Genomic DNA, 21,497 nt, shown 5'->3' with positions numbered 1-21,497 from the left:
GGGAGCAGAACAGGCAGATCGACGAAGTACACTGCTGAGGGGAGCAGCGAGCGGGTCAGGAGAGGTCTGCCGCGCCATGTGGTCACCTCCGGGGCAGGCGGGGATCGAACTCATGCAGAAGTGGCTTTAGCTTCTCAGTGCAGTGCTTTAACCCGCTGCGCCACCAGGGAGGGCCTGTTTTTGGAACATTTTAGACCCTAGAACCTTACTTACCTGCTGCTAATAGAGCTGAGAAGGTAAAGAGATTGTGCAGCGCTAGCCTACAGCCTGTGCTCAGAATGCAGGAGGAGGCGAGAACTGGTGAAAACGCCAGCTGCCTCCCGTGTGCGGTGGGGCCGGCACCTGCCCTGTGGGTGTTGAGGCTGCCCGCCAGGCTTGCTGGGCTGTGAGGGGAGTGGAGACCGAGCGGTCCAAGCTCGTCTCTTAAGTAGCTGGTGCTGCCCGTCTCCCTCGTCCTTGACCAGTGCTTTGTCATTGAGGGTCGCAGAGAGAGCTTTAGGTACTTAGTACTGGTGAATTTTCAGAAAAATGGTTTTGCAGGCTTTTCAGAACTTTAAAATGACATCCCGGCCTTTCATACCTGTTTAATGCTGGTTTGAATCACTTATAATCAATATGAAATTATGTCTGGTTGCTGACTGACAGTTGTGCTTACAGAGTAGCTTTCATTCATCTAGCCGTTGTTAGATTGACAAAACTGACTTTTGCAAAGATTCAGGTGGCCATCTGTCATGGTTTGTATTTCTGCTAAAATATGTAATATTAAATTTGCCAGTTCACTATTTTTAAGTGTTCAGTCATGTTAAATAGACTTGCATTATTGTGTGAGAGCTCTAGGTTGTTTTCATTCTGCAAAACTATAACTGCAGACCCACTAAATAGCAACCCTTGACCAGCCCGTGGCAACCACTTTTCTAGTTTCATTTTCTGTGATTTTTGACTACTTTAGATACTTCATAGGAATGGCTTAAGTCACTTACCATAACATCCTCTCGCTTCATCCATATTGTAGCATATGCCAGAATCTCCTTCCTTTTTTGAGTCTGCATAATATTTCATTGTGTGTATACACTTTATCATTCACCTGTCAGTGGGAATTCTGGTTGCTTCTACTTCTTTGAATAATGGTGTTCTGAACAGAGGTGTACACTTTCTCTCTGAGATCCTGCTTGGAATCTTTGGGGTATATACCAGGAAGAGGGTTACTGGATCATATGATGATTCTATTTTTGAATTTTGGAGGAACTTCCACACTGTTTCCACAGTCACCCCTCCATTTTACATTCTCACCAACAGTGCCTCTTCCTGGTCAGCACTTTCTGTTCTTTTGATGGGCGTGAGGAAGTATCTTCTATGGCTTTGATTTGACTTTCTCTTATCATTAGTGACATTCCGGTTTTTATTTGGTCATTGTTAATGTATGGAAACAGTTGATTTTTCTGTCCTTTAGACTTTGTTGAAATTGTTTATTAGTGTTTAAGTACTGTGTGTGGCATTGTTAGAGGTTTCAACATAAAAGCTTATGCATCTACAATTGGGATCATTTTACTTTTTCCTTTCTTTCCAATTTGCATGCCTTCTATTTCATTTTCTTGCCTTGTAGTCCTGATTAGGGTTGCCAGCACCATGTTGAATAGTGGTGAGAGTTAGTATCCATAACTGTTCCTGATCTTGGAGGAAAGATCTTCAGCCTTACACCACTGAATGTGACATGAACTGTGGACTTTTCTTATGTGTAGTTGATGATGTTAAGGTAGTTTTCTTCTCTTTCCAGCTTATTAAGTGTTTTTAACCATGAAAGAGTGTCAAATTTGCCTAGTGATCTTTCTGCATTAATTAAAGTAGTCAAGTGATATTCGTCATTCATTCTGTTAATGTGGCAATTGGTTTTCATATGTTAAATGGATTTCAACATGCTGGAATTCCAGGGGTAAATCCCATGTAGTCATAGTAGATAATCCTTTTAAAGTAATAGAGAGTTTGATTTGCTAGCATTTTGTTGAGGATTTTTATTTGAATTCTCATCAGGGATATTGTTCTATAGTTTTTCTTAGTGTGATTTTCTCTGGTTTTGGTATTAGAGTAATGCTAGTTGTGTAGAATGAAACTGGAAGTGTTCTTCCTTCAATTCTTTGAAAGAGTTTGAGAAGAGTTGCTATTAGTTATTCTTTAAATGTTTGGTAGAATTCTCCAATGATGCCTGCTAGTCCTTGCTTTTCTTTGTTGGGAGGTTTTTGATTAATGCTTCATTAGTTATAAATTTTGATTAATGCTTCCTAGTTATAAATTAGTTTAGCATTTTCATTTTTTCGTGATTCAGTCTTTGTAGGTTGTGTGAAATATGCCAGGATTTTGATTTTTGTAATTTCCCTAATTCCAATTACTTGAGTGTCGTTTCTTTTTTTGTAGTCTAGTTGAGAATTTGTTGATTTGAAAATAAAACAACTCTTGGCTTCATTTTTTTTCTGCTTAATTTATCTCTGCTCTAACCTTTATCTTTGTCTTACTTCTGTTATCTTTTGGTTTATTTGGTTCTTCTTTGAGGTGTAAAGTTAAGTTGATAATTTCAGATCTTTCTCCCTTTTAACTTGTGTTTACCACTGTAGATAACCCATTTAGTTCACTTTCTCAGCATTCCATAAGTTTTAGTATTTTGTATTTTCATTTTTATTTGTCTCCAGAAGTTTTCCAGCTTCTGACTTTTTTTTCTTGGAGCTAGAGGTTGCTTAAGAAAGAGTTGTTTAAATCTAAGTGTCCATCAGCAAATGATTGGATAAAGTGGAATATATACCTGATGGAACAGTTCTCAACTTAAAGGCGGATGAAGTCTTGCCAAAATGTTTCCAATCTGCATGGACCTAGGGGCTATTCTGCTAAGTGAATTAAATTATATGGAGAAAGACAAACACCACCTGATATCACCCATATGTAGAAGATAAAGAAACAAAACAAAGCAAATCCTTATACTATAAAAACAAAATAGTGGTTACCAGAGGGAAGTGTGGAGAGGGGTGGATAAGTTGGGTAAAATGGGTCAATTGTATGAGGTAGGATGGAAACTAGATTTTTGGTGGCAAACGTAATCTGCTATACCTGAAAACTAAACATAGTATACACCAATGCTGATTTATAGTGCTGTGCACCTGAAACCAATATAATGTTACGAACCACTCTAATTTCAATTAAAAAAATTTAAGTTGGCTACAAAAACATAAAATAAATTTTAAATTTGTAGACAGTGAATTGTTTCATGACGTAACTTCAAAGTTGCAAAGAGTTAACAAAAATAAAGTTATTGCCCTCTACCCTTAGAGAAACTAGATTTATAATTCATGCCTCTTATATACTTGAATTTAAATAAAAGAATTTTTTCAGAGCAAAAATTATTAAATTTCTTTTTACTTTTCAGAGCAACTTGGTCTATGATTTCGTGGAAGTCTCTATTTTTGGTCCAAAGTCACTTTGAGTTGTTTAATCCCCACATTTTATCGGCAGTACTAGGTCTTCATCCTGGAAGGATTAGTTGGCATGATGGTTGAAATTCCTGGCAAACTGTGTGTTGAGTTCTGGTGTTTGAAACATTTATTCAGAGCAGGATGAAGCGGGAGTGCCATCAGACTGCAGGAGTGAGATTGCACTCTGGGATCTAATTGATACTTTCCCACAGGTCCTGCAAAAACAGAGGCAAGTGGGTACTTCGGCTCCTGTTTAAATCAGTGGTGATGGTAGAAACCCTCTACTGATTATAACGAAAGCCCAAGTACCAGGTTTTTAATTATCATTAATCCTCACAACAGCCGTGCAAGGTAAATATTATAATCCTATTTTATGAGCAAACTAAGGCTCTGAGAGGTAAAGGAACTTACGCAGCCCATGGCTGGGAACAGAGAGTGCTCAAACCTGCCGGAATTCTGGGTTTGTCTGGGTCTTGAGCGCCTGCTGTCCACTGTGCTAGGCTACTTCCAGCAAAGACCAGGACAGCCCTTCCCTTGATGCAGAAAAAAATACTTGCTGTAAAGACCACTTGGCAGCCTCCCTCCTGAGTGGCTGTCCTGCCTCAGTCCTGCTTGTTGGGAGCAGCCACACTTGGCAGTGCCCTGAGGGGCTGCGAGAGTATTCTGGAAGGTCTGAATGTGAAACAAGGAACCGCCCCCTAATAAGGGGCTGCAGGGGCAGAAGAGGTGCTGTGAGTAGATGCCTGGGTCCCCCGCCCCCCACCCCATCCATAAAGAAAGCGTTCTTGAGTGACCGTTACTCAGCAATATTCTCTGAGGGGGAAAAGGAGGGAAGAAACGTGATTGGTAACTGCCATGCTAGGTTTGTTTTGTCGTTTAATCATCATCCTGTTTCCAGAAATAGTCTCAGGCCTCTGTAGACCCTCCCCGCGCCCCCCCCCCCAAATAATCAGCTTAATTCATCGGATAAACCGGTGTCCGGGAGCCAGTTGGGAATGCGTGGTTTCCTAGACCGGGTGGTCAACACTCATTGTTCCCTGTCCAGCAGCAGGAATCACTCCTCGGGGTTCTCTGGGCTCTCTGGCCTCCGTGCATGTAATTTCCCGTCCGTGTGGAAGCTGGAGACCTGAACTGAAGCATCTAATTGTTACTCGCGGCAAAGCTCCTGCCCACGTTCCATTAGGAGAGGATATTGACACCAGGAAGAAGCAAGCTGAGCATTCTGAATATTGATATTCAAACAGTCTCCCAGCCACTTCAGATATGTTCACCATCGTGCAGGAATTTCTCTAATCAGAGCTCCAGATGAGCCGAGTTGGGGCGTCTATGGTGTGTGGATGGGTCCATGTTTATTTTCTTTTCTCTGGGGCTTTTTCAGCCTACTGCTTAAGAACAAAACCCCGCTTGGAAATTGCCCAGCGCCCAACCGTGTGTTTTGTGTTGCCAATTAAGACTTCGATTGGGGGCTTGATTTGGAATCCTTGGGAAAAGCTTTGTTCCCATTAGTCAAAGGAAGAAAGGGAGAAAATCCGGGGAAGACTTTGTAGGTCATACCTAGCTCAGCGGGCCGCCAGCCCACAATAGAGTAGCCTTTCCACTGGCTCACCACAGAGACAATCACTCATTCTTTCTGTCCCTGAGTTGAGCTTCACAATCGGCAGGCCTGTGAGAAGAGGCAGCAAGAGAGTGAAGTTGATACACAGCATAATTTTAAATGTCCTGCTCCAGGCGAAGAAGAGGGTGCTGACCGCCTGAGGCCAGGCAAACGGCCCCTGGCCCTTTGGGAAGCAGCAACACTTGTCAGAAGCATCTGTCAGGACGTGGTCAGCGCCCAACGTGCACAATTTAAAGGGCAGAGAAAGTTAAAGACACGAAATGATGTTATCTCAACTGCTTTAAAAATTATTTCTTACATTTCCTTTCTCAGTCAGATCCACTGGAATGCAGGTGCGAAACTCATTCTTTTGGGTCTATTCTCTTAGACACCGGACTTTCTGCCTTCAAACAGAGGGTGCTACCCCCACCCCCAACAGAAGGGAAGCCCCTGCTTGACGTGGGGAGGGGGTGATGTCATCTGGTGGGAGGAAAACACTATTTTGATCTCTTCACTCTCCGAGGCCGCTGCGGGTGGCGCGGCTCTTGCCGCAAAGGTGTCTTCCCAGTGAGGGAGCAGTTCGGCAGCTGTGGTGACCACGGCCATCAGACGTAGCTCAGCGCACAGGGCGGGAGTCGGGGCGTGTGGTCCCGCGTGGACTCCCGCGGACAGCGTGGCACCCGGGGGCAGTGAGTGCCTCGTTTAACGGGAAGGAGATAAAAGCTCAATCATAGCTAACTAACACAGTTTTCTAGATAATCCCGGGGAAGCCCAGAAGCAGCCCAGCAGACCTGCTTCTTTCTCTGAGCGATGCTTCCGCAGCACAGGCGGGATTTAGTCTGCACCAGTAGGAGCGGTGAGGCATTGGCAGGAACGTTATAATCACGCTCGGCAGGAGGGCTTCTCCTAAGTAGATGCTGATGCTAGAAACATCTCTCCCTTGCTAAAAAAGAATGCAAGACTGGCCCCTTAGGCCACCAGGGGGCAGTCTGAGCGCTGTCACTGCTGAGGCACACGTTCAGGCCCCGGCCCTGAAGTGACCACAGGGCGCAGCAGACCTCTCCTGTCTCCCCGCTGCTCCCCTCAGCAGTGGATTTCAGTAGATCCGCCTGTTCTGCCCCCCACTCAGTCTCCGATGAATCCTCTTACCTCCCCCCAAACTTCTGGCCCATATTGCATTTCTTCTATGCAGAAAAAAAAAGAGCAAGGACTAGGCATCCACTGTTAACTCTTCCTCATGGGACTCCGTGGTCATCGTGGGGTGAAGGGGCTGACCCTCAGGTCGCGGGCTACTGCGTGCAGGGTGTGGCCTTGTCTTTGGCCTCCTGCCTGCTAGACCAGGGCTGGGGCTTTGGAAGCCAGAAGATTTCACACTCTGTTCACTAGGAAATAGTTTTTGAGCATACCATTGTTTGAATATCGGGGTGTTACCCCGCTGCCCTGACAAGCGACATCATCACAAAACGTCTGGTCACTCAGAAGCCCGACCTATCGGAGCTCTGTGTTTGCCATTGTAAAAGTTGGGGATCTTTTTGCAAAAGTTTGGAAAAGCGATTCTTGATTCCAGATCGCATCGTGACCACAAGATGTAATTGCACCTCATCACACGTTGCTGTGCCTGGAGCCATCCGCTCACGATGAGAAGGTGCCCACCAAGCGCCACTGCAGCAAGGTTGTGATTCTGAAATTTAAATAGTCAGAAATCATTGAACGAGCAGATGGTGTCAAGGCGAAGAGCCGGTGCGTGTCCGGAGTGCAGCAGGTTTTGGCTTAGGGTGGGCGTGGAGGGCTGAAGGGAGAGGAAGGCATGATGGTGAATACGCATTTCCACACCAAGAAGTGTCACCCGCCCAAGGGCCCAGCACTGCAAAATGCACTGCAACATTGTCCAGCCTCAGGCCAGCGGCCGCCCACACGGGCCTCGTCCAGCGTCCGGCCAGCAGCCGCCCGCGCAGCCTCGAGACGGTGCTGCCGACTTGCCGTCCGGTGGAGCACGCTCATGTTCCCTCCGGTCCTGTGAGGCGGCCGAGCCTGTTCAGTGTCACACACGCTCGCAGTCCCAGTGACTGAGGACGTCTTGCCTCAAGCTGCATTTTCTGCCCTTCACATGAATCCTAGGAAGTCCTCTTTCATTCATAAGAGCCCTTGGCTCTCAAAAGAAAGTGTCTTGTTTCTTTCTGGTGTATACAGCAATACTAGATTTTTTTTAAAGCTCAACATTTTAATGCAAATGTGTGGATGAAAATGTCTGAAAGAGCAGTGATGGACGGTGCTCAGCCTGGCTACGAGGTGTCTGAAATCCAGAATGCGTGGCCTGGGCTGTGCGCTGGCGGCTGGCCTGCGACTGACTGGAGCTTACCAAAGTGTTTCCCATGCTCGGTGCCCCGCTCAGGTCTGCTCTGCTGTGTTTCTGTGCCTCTCAGCCGCAGCTGGGGCGGGCCCGCGAGCCCTCAGTGTGTGTGGGATGCACAGGCCGAGGCAAGGTGAGGACGCTGGTTTCGTCACCCGGCTGCTCCCTCTCACCCAGTGGCTGAGGGCTCCTCCGTGCCATGGAGGAGCCATCCATTCTGGACATTTCTTGATATTGCATATTCTGGGCTCGCAAATTGCAGGTGGACTCGGTTGGCAGCAGCACAGCTGGGGCCGGAAGGGATCATGCCCAGGGCAGTTAGCTGGGCAGAGAAAGAAAAACTACCGGATGGTTCCTCTCAGAGGAGGAACGGAGGGGACCCAAGTAGGATTTGGGGGAGTAAGATTGTAACAAAGTCAAAACTAAAATGAACAGGCGGCTATAAGCCAGAGATATTCGTGGGGAGGGAGGAGGAAATTGGATCCAAATAGGAGTGGAAAGAGCAGGAGGGACCACGGTGTTGGTGGACTGGTGACTCGTGGTGGGAGCTTCTTGGGGACCGTACACGAGATGATAAAGCGTACATTGTAGGGAAACGGAGGATGATGTGAAAAATAGGTTATAGAGCCCTCCCTGGTGGCGCAGCGGGTTAGAGCGCAGCACTAAGAAGCTAAAGCCACTTCAGCATGAGTCCGATCCCGGCCCTGAAGGTGACCACAGGGCGCGGCAGACCTCTCCTGGCCCGCCGCTGCCCCCCTCAGCAGTGGGCTTCGTCAGTCGGCCTGTTCTGCACCCCTCTGTCTCTGGTGAAGCCTCTCCCCGCCTCTGCACCTCTGGCCTGAACCCCAGTTCTGTATGCATAAATAAATCTTTTTTAAAAAAAAATTGAAAAGGAAATAAAGAAATTGCAGGTGGTCTGTTAGAGCAGCCAGGGGAGAAACCCAGGTGTGAAGTGACCGCAGCGAGTCTACTTTACAGCCTGGCGTCTGTCGCCACTGCCAGTGGGCAGAGCCAGCTGCTGCCAGGGACTGTGTGGCTGACGTCTGATCCCTTCTACAAAGAGCAGAGCGGCTCTGTCAGCTGTTGCTGCTGTTCCCATTCTCGGGGACCCTTCGGGCCTCCAGCGCTGGGCCGAGCGCTTGGGTCGGACATTGACTGATGGTGGCCGTCATCGACTCCGAGTGTCATGATTTCTCAGCTCTCTGGGGTATGTTGTACAAGTCTCTAAATTGCCTTGAACTTGCCCTGAACTCCCCCAAGGGCCTGGGGTGACGCTGGGCTGGTTGCTGTGAGGGCAGCAGCCTCCTGCCAGATGCGTGGCCGAGGGGCGTTAGGGTGGTGATCCTGGTGTTTTTGTCTCTGGAACATCTTGAACTTTAAGCACAAAGGTTTCTGTCGTTTTTAAACTTCGGTCCCAAGCTTCAGAGCTGCAGAGCTCTCTCCTGACATCTGTAATTTCCCTGTCCCCAAATTGAATGTTCTAAAAATTCCACCGAACCTTGAGGCGCACCCATGCAGATCCCCGCCGCGAGGTTCCAGGGCGGTGTGCTCAGAGCCTCCTCGGGTGCAGAGACAGGCACACATGCACCGTGGCGGCGCGGTCTCCGCTGCTCCCTGGACGTTTGGCTTCGCCCGGGTCAGCCGGTGGCCGGTGGCTCCAAACCACGAGACAAACTGTGGGTGGTTCCAAGTGACAATGGCCAGAGTGAAGCTGGGGGCCCTGAGGAGGCGAAAGAAGGAAAGAGAGAGTGGCACCCGGGGAGGGTGGCGGCCGGACACAGCCACAACCGGGTGTGACTGTCACGTGTCTGTGGAGAGAAGTGGGGGCGCCGACATTCTGCCAGGAGGGACCGTGCGCTGATGTGCACCTGGGTGCCTGTTGCCCAGGACGGTGTCTGTGTCCCCCCTGGCAGGTGCCCACAGGGCTTCCCCAGGCCTCCATCCACTGGCCCTCATCTCCCTGCCCTGCACCCCCACATTCCCTGCCTCTGTGCTCGCTCTCTTTAGGCTGCTCTGCTACCTCGGGCCCCCTACTTTCTCAGCCCATGGCTTAAAACGTGACTCCCATGAGGCCCCCTGAGGGAGCCGTCCTCTCTCCTTCCACACAGGGTCTTGCCCACTGAGGCTCAGCAGCACCGGTCGCTGGCCCGCGCGGTCACCCAGCGACTGTCCAGACCAGCGGCGCCCAGCCTGAGCCAGCCCCAGGCGCCTCCCTCTCCTGCCTTGCGGCCCGCAGAGCACTCCGGGGCTGGGTCTCCCCGGCACGCTGACTCACGGGAGCCGTCCTTTCTGCCACTACTGGGCTCTGTGGAGACCGGGTCTCCGGAGCCCTGAAGAAGAACCTAGAACACTCCCGAGGCAGCCAGGACTCGCCTTGTGGGGACAGGTGCTGGCTGGAGGCCGCCGTCGCTGGGCTTGGCCACGGCGCCACGCGTCCCTCTCACCCCCCGCAGAAACCCGGGCTGCTGCGCCCCTCTGGTTAAGTGGGGGAGGGTCAGTGCGGAGGGGACGGCGCGCTCTCGAAACCCGCCGGGGCCATGTTCCGTCACTAGCCCGCCTTGACGCCGGGCTGGAGCTGTCCTGGGCGTTCAGCAGCACCCCAGCCAAGGGCGGCCCTCCCCCTCCTCCAGACCACCAAAATCTCTCCAGACACTGTCACGGGGAAGCCTGGGGGCAGTCCCTGCCGGCTGGCACTGCTGCTCTGCCAAAGCCGAGCCAGGGCGGGGCACTTCCGGCCACATACCCCAAGTCGCACACAGCTGAGGGGCCAGCTGGAGCTGCCTCACAGCTGGAGCCACGGGGCGAGGTGGACTCCAGGCGCCGTGTGGAAGGTGCTGACGTCCGTGGCCGGGGCCGTAGAGCCGACCCGAGGTGTAAACAGCCGCATGGAGGGGGGACGCGCTGCCCTGTTCACCCCCACTCTGTTGGGGTTTCATTGTCATTTCATTGCTTTCAGCACCATCAAGGGCACCGGCTCTTCGGAACGTGTCTCCCCTGGAGCGCGGAGGGAAAGCTACGCGGACCCCAAAGGCAACAGGGCCCGCACGGGCTCCGCCAGCAGCTCCTCCAGCGGCAAGAAGAACAGTGAGAGGTAGGGCGGCCTGTCCCCGCGCTGTCTGAGGGCCGCGGCCCCGCCCCGGGGGGGCCGCACCCCCGGGAGCCCTCTGGGGACCAGCGTCGCCCACCCCACGAGCCAACTCCGGGGCTCCCCGCCGCCCAGGCGGAAGAGGGCGGAGCGGGACGGGGTGGGCTGCGCTCGCTGGCCGGAGCCCGGGGTGTGGGCAGCGCTGGGCCTGCCCGCGCGGGTGCTTCGTCTCCCCGGATAGCCGCTGCCCTCGACACCCAGTGGCGTGTTCTGGTCGGCCGGCAGCAGAGTTTCTGACACAGGCGGGGAGGGAAGTTGTAGCTTTAGGATTCAACGGAAACTTTAACACGGAGCCGACGCTGGAGATAGCAACCGTTTCACTCTGCTGTCGCGAAATCCACTTCTGAGCCCGCGTTTTCCTTGGAGGCTGGCGTGCGATGAAGGTGGCAGGTGGCTCTGACTCCACAGTGGCGTCTCTGTGACGCTGACTTCGGCTCTGCACCCGCTTGTGCCTAAGAATGTGTCGTGTGGGAGACCCCACCTCAAATGCTTCAGTCGCCCTCGGGCGCCTCGTGCAGCAGGGCCTGGGAAGAAACTGGCGAGTCACGGCTCTATTCCAAATGTTCATCCCAGACGCCTGCGTCATCAGGCCGCCGGCTCCACGCCACGGCCTGTGAAACCCCACACTTGTGGGTCATTCTGCTCCCGTGCTGTGAGGGAAGCGTGGGCTTTCCGTTTCTCTCCCAGGCGAGGCCTTTCAGAGGAAGAGGCTGGGGCTTCTCACATCCAGGCAGGGCAGGGCCGGCGGATGCACAGGCTCACCGCTGCAGGGTCCAGTCTCCTACGCTTCGTATCAGGTGATGGGGCTCCAGGGTGACGCCCGGGAAGTAGGCCAAGCAGTGCCGTGCCACGGGCCGAGGAAGAAGCGGAGGCCCCTGGGCCAGCTAGGAGCGGCCCGAAACGGCTGGCCCTTGGCCCTCGCTGCAGCTGGCTCCCTTCCTGCACATCTGATTTTTATTAAGAATTTCCCACAACAATCTGCATTGTTAAACCCGGCACTGTTTGATCTCCTGAGTCCCATGGCTTTGGTGATCGTGCTGAGTAAATATTTCCGCACGAGGCATTTCCAAAGAGAATTCTCTTTAAATGCCACAGTAGGAGACTTTGATTTGGAAAGGAGGGACTGGGAGAATTTACTAGTCATTTTCTAAAACAGTCCTGACAGTCAAATGTGGCCATTGGAAAATAAGTCCTTTGTCTCATTAGAGCCCAGGAATAGCTGGGGCCCGCCGGCTGAGCTGGCCGGCCGGGCGGCGTCCGAGGGAACAGCAGTGCTGGCCGAAGCCCGAGGGCCACAGGCTTAAGGCCGCTGCTGCTCTCACCAAGGGAGGCGGCTGCTGAGAGACAAGAGAAGTGCGGTCAGGCTGGGGGCTCCGCGGGCGCCTGGCCCTTTTGTCTCCTCTCTGCTCCCTGTGGGCAGCCCCAGGCCGCCTCGTCCACCCACCACGAGGAGCTGGAGACTTCACTGGCCATGGCCGGTCCCTGGGGCTGAGAACCAGCTAGAAAACTCCAGGGAGGGGTATCCAACGTGGAGTTGGGTGGCTACTTGATTGTGGCCTCACCTCCATCACCCATTGCATCTGTCCGTGGCCCCAGACACTCCGACATCTGTCCGTGGCCCCAGATGCTCTGACATCTGTCCGTGGCCCCAGATGCTCTGACATCTGTCTGTGGCCCCAGATGCCCTCACATCTGTCCATGGCTCCACATCTGTCCATGGCTCCAGATGCTATCACATCTGTCCGTGGTCCCGGATGCTCTGACATATCCGTGGTTCCGGATGCATCTGTGGTCTCAGGCCACCGTCTTACACTGTAAGAGACTGTAGCGGTAACCACCTTCTCATTGCTCTGGGTGGCGAGACAGTAGAAAGGGCAGCGCATGGCGGGGAGAGCCAGGCTGGCCAGCGCTGAGCCTCAGCCTCGCCCTCTGCGCCTTGAGAGCCCTTCATCCTGGGACCTCTCCACCACCACGTTCTGGATTTTCTGTCCAGTCGGACCAGTCCACCATCTGGAGCGGCACCCGCCCGGAGCAGATGCTCTGTAAATACTTTGCTGGATGAACCTTTTTGCCCCAAATAAGAAGAAAGGTGAAAAGCATGAGGCATCACAGCCAGACCAGGGGCTCGTCCTAAACTCGGCCCCTTCCTGTGACGATGTCAACAACTCACGCCGTCGCTTTGGGGGTCCCTCGGTGAGTGACAGCAGAAGGCCCCCAGGCCGCTGCAGGGCGAGGCGGGCCCTGCAGGGAACCTCGGATCGGAGCCCGCCTGCCGTGGCCTCCGCGGCCTCGCTTCACCGCCTGGCGCCTCGGGCCTTTGCTCTCCTGCCCCTGGCCTTGAAATGCATCTCTCCAGGACATTTGGAACCCCAACTCCATTCTCCCCCCACCCCAGCCTGAGAAGGAGGAGTCATGGTTCTGAAGGTCCCGGCACCTTACCCGCTCAGCTCCACAGCACCGCCACCCTGGCCGAGCGCCACGCAGGACACGACAGTGGCAGGTGAGCTGGCAGGTGAGCGGCAGGAGGCAGAGTTGCCCACAGACCGGTTCTTCGACAGACATCAGGGTCTCAGGTACCTGATGAGGACCTTCACTTCCGTTTTCCATCAACTCCGCACAACCAGCCAGATAAAAGCGGCCCCGCTCCATGGAACAGCACCGGGCCAGCTCCTTCCCTGACAGCTCACGGAGGGAAGGGTGATCAAACACGGTCAAGGCCATGCGCATCTAAGGCAGGAAAGAGCATATTCGGGAAAATACTGTAGCTGCGTTACAAATCCCAGCACAGGTAGTAACACCCGTCAACAGGCGAGGAGCCTCCGGGCCTGACGGTAGCACCGTGGTGGGGTTCTCCTCCCGCCTGAGTGACATGTATGCACCTGGAAATGGGGGGAGGTGGTGAGCGACGTTGGCATGAGCTCCGGGACCCTTGGAGACCCAGCCCGGACACCCCGGGCGGCCGGCGCCCTGACCCCTCCGCCCGGTGGGCGCCTTCCCTCCCTGCCTGCCGTCTTCACCTGGCAGCCCCTCTCCCGCACACGCTCGCCCTCCTTGCAAGCCTCAGGAGGCTGGTGCCCTGACGATTCTTTGTGTCACCAGCGTGCAGCACACAGCGTGGTTGAATGAACGAACGAGCCGACATCATGTCACTGTGAGCGCGTCAGCTGTGGGAGGCCTGTGTGCACAGCGCCACCTCTTGGCAGCTGATTTTAACACATGTTAGAGACGTTTCACTCTTCAAGCCAATGGAATCTTCAAAGCTTTTATTAAACAATGCTAGTGCTAATGCTTCTTATATTGTGTTAGTTTTTAGCTGCTGGGTGAAGAGCCTAGACCTGCACGCAGGGGTGTGTCAGTGAAATCAAAAGAGGGAAGCGAGACGAACAGAGATGGCAGAGCCTCACCGGGTCTCAGTTCCTCGTGGGAGACGGGGAGCCGGGCTCCCTCCTCCCCCAGCCAGGCCTCAGACCTCCCCCGTGCAGGCTGCACTGTCAAGGGGGTGTTGTAGGTGGAAATGCGTGTCCCTCAGCGAAGTCTCCAGGGACATGCATGAACAGCTACTAAGCAGCCCATCTCTCTAGCTGCTGCAGGGCAGTGTCCAGAAAGAGCTATTGTTTATTGCGGCAGGAATTTTATTTCATCATGAAAAACCATTTCAGAGGGAGCCGGGAATATGTGTACATCGAGAGTCCAAGTCTTTACCGACAACCAAGACCAAGGAGGAGGGTTACGTTTGACCTCGACCTACTCAAGCCTGCCCAGCAGCCGGACATTGGCCCCGCCCTGCTGGCCACCCAGAGGCCACTCAGCCCACCCTGCCTGTTACACATACCCCCGTTAGGACCCAAACTTCCTGACCCCGCAAGTGCTGGGCTGGGTGAGGTTCCCTCCCCAGGAGACCTGCGCTGAAGACAGAATCTTCCAGAGTTTGTCAGATGGGAGCAAGACAACCGCTGTCAGACTGAGCCGAGCCGAGCCCCTGCCGCCCAGACAGAGGGACGGGGCCTGCTAGCCGGGGGCAGGAGAGGAGGCCCTCCCAGGCCCGCGGTCCGCTTCTCTCGCGTGACGTGACATGATGGAGACCAAGTCGACCGAGTGCCCCTTTGCCCCGGGGCAACCTCACGGGAAAACCAAAATGAAGTGTTGGAGAAATGGGGGGCCGGGCCTGAGCAGGTGGCAGAGGGGAGCAGCACCAGGCCTCACTGGGAGGGGGTTTGGGCGACAGGCGGGCCGCTGCGGCGGCTCGAGAGCAGGAACACGGACAGAGGCCTCCCACGGGCCCGCGGCCGGGCGGCAGCACAGGGCGCTGGGTGGCGTTACAGGGGTGCACAGGAGGCAGGGCAGAAGAGCCGAGGCCCTGTAGGCCCAGGTGCGACACAGGCCCATGCTGTTTGTTGGCCAAAGCTGCAGGCGAGCTCAGAACCCAAGCCTGCGGCTCCCCGCGCCCAGCTGACACGCCTGGGCAAGCACGCACCCCACTAGAGCGTCAGCGGAGGCCCCCAGGGCAGCTTCACCTTATTGAAAGGGGGGCCGGCAGCGGGTGATACCCTCCGTCCGTTACATCGAGTTAAGGCTCGCTCTGCCCACGGTGTGTCCCGCTGTATTTCCAGTGTAGACAGAGGGGGAGCAGCAGGACTTCAGCTGCAAAGCTGTGTTCTCCTCCTCAGGCCCCTGCCCCGCACGGCTCTCTCTGGGGTCTCCTCCATCTGGTACGGCATGTCCACACTTTAAAGAGGGGCGTACGGGGGACACCGGCCTGGCTGTTGGGTGAAGAGCCTAGCACGGCACGCAGGTCCTGTCAGTGAAATCGGAAGAGGGAAGCGAGAACAACAGTTATGGCGAGAGCCTCACCAAGTCTGGGTCCCACGTAGGAGATGGGGGGCCGGGCTCCCCCCAAGCCAGGCCGCATACCTCCCTGCTGAAGCACAGACGCGGCTTCCGTCCATCTGTGTTTGAGCAGGACATGCATCCCATCCACTCGGCCGGCAGGGGGGTGATGGGCCCTTCCTGCAGGGGGCCTGAGTCCAGGGGCCATACTGCCCACAAATGACCACGCCCCCTGCCCGATTCTTCCCTTTCACCCTGGCCCTCTGCCCTTTCACAGTAGCTCCCCAGGGGACGGCCCGGAATGCCCTCTTTCCCAAGGTCTCTGTCAGGAATTTGTTAGTTTTAAATAAGTTCTTTAAGTAATCTATCAGAAGAGCACAGGGATGGGGAACAAAACATTTTCACACCTGGAGACAGGACTTTCCAACCAGACGTTTTCCTTCCCCGACGGTTACTGGCTGTGCCAACGCCAGGCCTGTGGCCTGCTGCCCGGGTCTGGGACTTGAGTTCACGCTCCTTCCCCCTCAGTCACTGGTACTTTTTCCTGCAAAGGCCTGGCGTCCGCCCGGCACCTGGTAACAGAGCAGCTAATGACACGGGGGTGAACGAGACTTGCCCCGACCCCCCTAAAAACTGCTCTTGTTTTATTTCCACAGCAAGCCCAAGGAGCCCATCTTCAGCGCAGGTAAGTCCCAGTTCGCTCTGCACGGGCACCCCCACTCACTGTGTCAGAGCCGGGGGGGCAGAGGGGACGGAGCTCTGGCAGGGGCCAACTTTTGACACGTAGCACGTTACCTGTCGGCCTGTACCCGGGCGCTGGCCGCTGAGGTCAGAGGCTGCGCAGCACGCTGGTCACCCTGTCAGACCCTGGATGGAGCCCTAAGCAGCTGACGCAGGCCCCGTGAGGGGACGGTCATGTCCCGTGCCCTCCAGCGTCCTTTCCCGCCAACGGGCTCTGCGAGCTGCTGAAGCACTGAGTCGTAACTTTGTCTAAAAGTAGCTGTTTTTCTCTTCCTGCCTTTGATTTCCTAAACGCAGACTGCTCGTTCATGGAGATCTTGCATCTCTTTTTCTCAGCACCTTTTGCCCTAAGGTAGATGCTCTCCTTAGGATAACTTTATTCCAAATGCAGAGCACTGGACAAGGACGGGGCTCCACTTGGTCATCTGGGGCCCACCTCTCGGGCTTTCCCCTTACACTCACTATTGCGGCCAGCCGGGCCCTGAAAACGTGACCGCCTGAAGCTTGCGGAGCTAGGTCTGGGGTGTGCTGGTGGGGGCCAAGGCCTGGCCGGGCACCCCCAGGGCAGGCGGCCGCGGCGGAGAGCGAGTGGACGCTCCGGTCTAGCAGCGCCCACCTCTCTCCATCTAGCCCTTCAGTCTCCGAAATCACAAGGGAAACGCCGGGTGACGCACTGCAAAGGTAGGTGGCACTTCTGAGACCTCATAGCTCTCTGAGCCACCGTTACCCAGGCAACAGAAACTTCCACGACGGCAAACGTGGAAATGCATTTTGGGGTGCAAACCTCGATTTGTCCAAGTTAAAAGCCTTCCTGAGCGCTGACTTGGATAGGTTCAAAGAAGTGTCTCTGCTTCTCGATTGACTGCTGGCTGGCCTCAGGAGCTTCTCGTTTTACTCATATAAACCTAAGAGAGCTATAGTGCAACCCCACGTGTCGCTGTTTGAAAGGGTCCCTGCTCGGCTGCTGCCCTCTCCCCTCTAACATCCGGGGTTTGGTGGGTGTATGCTCTTATCCTAACCTGCCTGGAAAAGACCTGCTTCCCCTCCCTGCATTTTGATTTTGGATGTAGAAGTCAGGTTCAACAGCAGGACTCGGGCCCGGCTTAAATCCAGGGCTTCTCCGCCTCACCCAGCAGTTCCGAATCAAGCGCTTGGCGAGTCTCCTTCCTGGGGTGGTGACAGCGCCCCAGGGGCCGCCGCGCTCCGCCTGCCCCAGGTGGGCCCTGGTCTGTGTGGTGGCGCTGACGGCACCTGCTGTTTGTCGCCACGCTCTGCATCAGCAGATCCGATGCAGTCGCTCTCACTTAACTTGAGGCGGCCGCCTGCCCCCTTCCCACTCGTCCGCCCCACTGGGCAGGGCAGCACAGTCTGAGTGCAGAGCCAGGGAAGAGCCTGTGTGAAGGGGCAGGACAGAGGTGTGGGGCGCCAGGAGACATCTGGCCCTGGGGGCTGAAGGAGTGGACGGTGAGATCACATGAGAGTGGTCCACAAGCCAGAGGGCAGGGAGAGGGCATTGACACCCATCTTGGGTCTCGATGGGTTTGGCTGCAAGAGAGTGACCTCAGAACCACAGGGAGAGTGTGGTGATGGGGGCCCAGCTGGCTGGTCCCCGCGGAGCTGGGGGGGAGGAGGGCAGAGCACAAGGACCTCACGGGAGCACTGCCCTGTGCGCTTGGCTCTGACCTGGAGGTCAGACTGGGTCGTCCTCAGGTGACGCCGTGGCGTGCATGCCCTGGGCCCGATTGCATGCTCAGCAGCTCAGGTGGCCTCTTCCTGCCGAGGCAGCGTGCATGTGCATCGTGGGAGAAGCCCGGGGAGTCACTCCCAGGCCGTCTGCCCGGGTTCTCCTCACCAAGTCCGCTCTGCAGGTGACCTGCCTGTTAGGTACAGACATCCCTGGCTCCAAACGCCCAACTTGAATCAGGCGCTTTGGTCTACAGAGAAGTTTCCAAGGGCCCTGAATTCGGCAGGAGCTCACGTGGCCTTTTCTTTGGTCTTGTTAGAACCTGAAAACTCAAGCCAGAGAAGCTGCCGTTGTTTCTTGTTCCAAGTCCGGGATTTGCCCCGGGTCCACACATCCGTGGGGTTTACCTGGCCCCTGGAATTGTGCATCAAGAGTGACTTTGTGATGAAAAGAACTGTGTTCTAGAAAGTCTTACTTGCTGGTTCTTCTCCTTAATTCTCGTTTCCCACTTCTGGCTTCTTGGAGCATTTTCCCCTTTCTGTGCAGGTCCTGGCTGGACTTAGGGGCTTGTGTCCTTCACACCTGAAAGCATGGTCCAGTGTAAAAGACACTGTTCTGTTACATTGCAATAGAAGGATGCAACTAAGTATTGAAAGACATTTAACACCTCTCATACTTGAAGTAACGCTGGCTCTCCGGCCCTGGGCTCGGCGGTCTCACTGGCTTCTCTGTTCTTTTCGTAGAAGAAGGTTATGTAAAAATGTTTCTCCGCGGACGCCCAGTCACCATGTACATGCCCAAAGAGCAGGTGGATTCCTACAGCCTGGAAGCGAAGGTGGAACTGCCCACCAGGAGACTGAAGCTGGAATGGGTGTATCCTTTAGTGGCCGCTCGGGGCCCTGCCTCGGTAGATGCCCTTAGCTTGAAGCTTAACTGCAGAAATGTGTAAAACGAAACTGTGCTGGCAGCAAGTCTGTAAACCCAAGGGGAGGAGGAGCGGTACCGGGAAGGAGCGTTAGCGTCCCCTCCTCAGTCCGGCTGCACCCACCTGCAGGCCTCACCCAGGAGTACTGCTAGTTGAAGGTGGGACTTAGGAGTCTGAGGACCTTAGGGGTTCAGGGTGCTAAATGCAGGATGCACGTTGAGGGGTACAAGTAAAACCCACAGGCAGCACAAATACACCATTTAAAGTAAATTAATACCACCCTCCCCCCAGTCAGATCCAAGCCACCAGGACCTGAGTCAGCTACGTGACTGACGTTCTTGACATGAAGCTGCTGGAAGCTTCGAAGTGGCATTCAGAATCGTGGATGAGCTTCCCGGGAGAGAAGGCTGGGAAGACGGGAAATCAGGCCTCAAGAAGGGTCCTCAAACTGTCGTCATTATAGTTAGAAAGAAGCCTCACGCCTCAGATTCTGGAGTCAGAGACTCTGGAAAATGTGCCCCCAAACAGGTATTTGATTTTTCAGATTCAGCCCTCACTGCCCCTCAGCTGCCTCTGCCCTGCCGGCCGTCCGGCACGTGTGTCTGCAGGGATCCAGCTCTTCGTCAGCCGAGAGCTGCTTCGGTTAAGTCCGAGCTGGGAAGCAGGCGCAAAGCCTGTGTGTGCAGCCCTTCCTACTCATATTCTAGGTGTAAAGCAGTGGAATCGATTCTAATAAATGCTGTTGTTTCACAGGGCAGACCCCAAGCCTGCCCCCTCTACATAGGTTCTGCCATTCGCTGCATCCAGACAACACATACAGGACCTTTAGTCAAAAGGGACTTTAATACAATGAGTGTGCAGTGCAGAAAAGACAAGCATATAGTTTCTAAATCAAACACCCGAACTCACCCCTCCCCTCGTGGGTAAAAGTCCACCCAAAAGGGGTGGCCCAAAGCAAGGCCCGAAAGCTGCCACAGTCCAACGCACCTTCTGGCCGGGACCCGTAGAAAAGGGTCAGAAATGGCCAGAGAAGTCTGGGAGGAAAGGAGCAACATCAACATCAAGATAAATGCTGCCATAGTCACCCCCCCACACACAGGTCTCTCACCCACGTCTGTTTCACCCAGTTAAGGCCAAGAACAAGGGTCGCTTCTTCACACGTCTCTGCTCCACGTGGCTCCTTCAGGTCTCCTGGCTCCATCCTGCTTCCGTCCTCTGTAGTAGCTCCAGATTCCTCGCCTCCCTGCTCAGCTGGGTGGGGCAGGGAACCTGGAACCTCCCTTTTCCTGGGGACCCCCCTGTTACACTTTTACCGGGTTATTTTCATGTCCACGTTCAAATGGTAGATTGCTCTTGAAATAGTTTTCAAGATTGGGACCTTTACAAGCCAAAACCTCAGCAGAAGAAATTATTTCTAAAGACCGAATGGCTGGGGCAAGAAGGACCCACGTTTTGTACCTGCTGTAGGTGTGTGTGTGGAACTTCCACCTTTTACAGCTACTTTTTATAATGTGAAACATGTTTCAGCTCCTAGATTAGAGCAAAAGTAAATTCATATTACGTCAGCAACTGAGGTCTATAAAGCAATTCCCAGAACCTTAAAAGTGATTTTTAAATCCCCATGTGTAAGGTTGTCAAAGCCTAGAGGTTCACCGTGGGAGAAGCCTTCACAGCCTCACACCTCCTGAGCAATGTAGTCATTTCACATCCCCAGCCGACGGCCAAAGCCGGGCCAGGCGAAGGATTCCGCTGGGTCCCGCCCACCAGGCTCTCCTGTGGCCGCCGTGGGGGCACCCTGCCCAGATCACACATGTGGCTCACACGACGTGACGCGTCATTGGCAGGTGGCAGGCTCAGTGCTCCGTCGCTCCTCTGAGTCCAGTTCCCAGGTCAGGCCCTGGGACTGCAGCGGGACCTCAAGGGCCACCCGACAGCGCAGTGGGGCTGAGCGGGGCCAGAGTGCCGCACAGGAAGGACGAGGGAAAGGCCTCCCCGTGTTTCGTGGAATTAGGGTCAGGTGCATCGTCCAGTGACTAATCCTAATGCCACAGCAGCTGGCCCTTGAGATCTCGGTGGTGCAGGCGCTAAGTCTCAGGGCTCTGAAGCTGCCCCAGCCACTGTGGCCTGAGTATCCCCGGCCAGGGCCAGGGAGTGACCCCCGGGGCGCACAGACCCCTCCTGTCTCCGTGCCTCTCCCCTCAGCAGTGGATTTCAGTCGATCCGCCTGCTCTGCTCCCCACTCTGTCTCTGGGGAAGCCTTTCACCCCTGCACCTCGGGCCTGTCCCCCAGCTCTTGTATGCATAAATAAATAAAATACATCTTTAAAAAACCAAAAATAAAAAAAGTTGAGGCAGGCCCGCCGGGGACGCGCAGGCCAGTGTCCGTGTGAAATTGGGCCGTTCACCAAGAACCGGCTTCTGGCCTCACAGCCCAGACCCGGGCCTGATTGCTAAACTGAGAAGCCTTCACCTCCTGGGAAGTCACTCCCCAGAAGTCTGGCCCAGTGACCTTTGGTAAATAAAACGATACAAGCCAATCACCTCAACTTTCCAAGTAGACCACGTACTTTCTACAAACAAACCGCACCTTTGCACATCAAGGCAACAGTGGTCACGAGCTCAAAGCCTGCTGAGGGCCAGGCGGGCAGGCACCAAGGGTTTGCAGTTTCAAGCTACTTACATGAACAGACTGGGTGATGACAGCCCTAGGATTCTGTGGCCAGGGGCTTGGGGCCACGCTGGTGCCCGGCCAGGGGCTTGGGGCCACGCTGGTGCC

General features: G+C 54.5%; 1 protein-coding gene across 1 annotated transcript in view; it reads left to right on the top strand.

Annotated features, from left to right (window-relative positions):
- Positions 1-21,497, top strand: part of EML1 (echinoderm microtubule associated protein like 1) — an 82,785-nt gene that overhangs the window by 34,851 nt on the left and 26,437 nt on the right. The window contains exons 3-6 of the mRNA XM_012724381.1: positions 10,356-10,490; positions 16,028-16,056; positions 16,743-16,793; positions 18,540-18,669. Coding sequence (XP_012579835.1) covers positions 10,356-10,490; positions 16,028-16,056; positions 16,743-16,793; positions 18,540-18,669 — 345 coding nt within the window. The remainder of the gene's footprint in view (positions 1-10,355; positions 10,491-16,027; positions 16,057-16,742; positions 16,794-18,539; positions 18,670-21,497) is intronic.

Source organism: Condylura cristata, unplaced genomic scaffold (assembly GCF_000260355.1).
Source record: "Condylura cristata isolate star-nosed mole 26May11 unplaced genomic scaffold, ConCri1.0 scaffold00013, whole genome shotgun sequence".
NCBI classification, from domain to species: domain Eukaryota; kingdom Metazoa; phylum Chordata; class Mammalia; order Eulipotyphla; family Talpidae; genus Condylura; species Condylura cristata.
The sequence above is the reverse complement of the archived record's forward strand: the minus strand, read 5'-3'. Positions and strand labels throughout refer to the sequence as shown.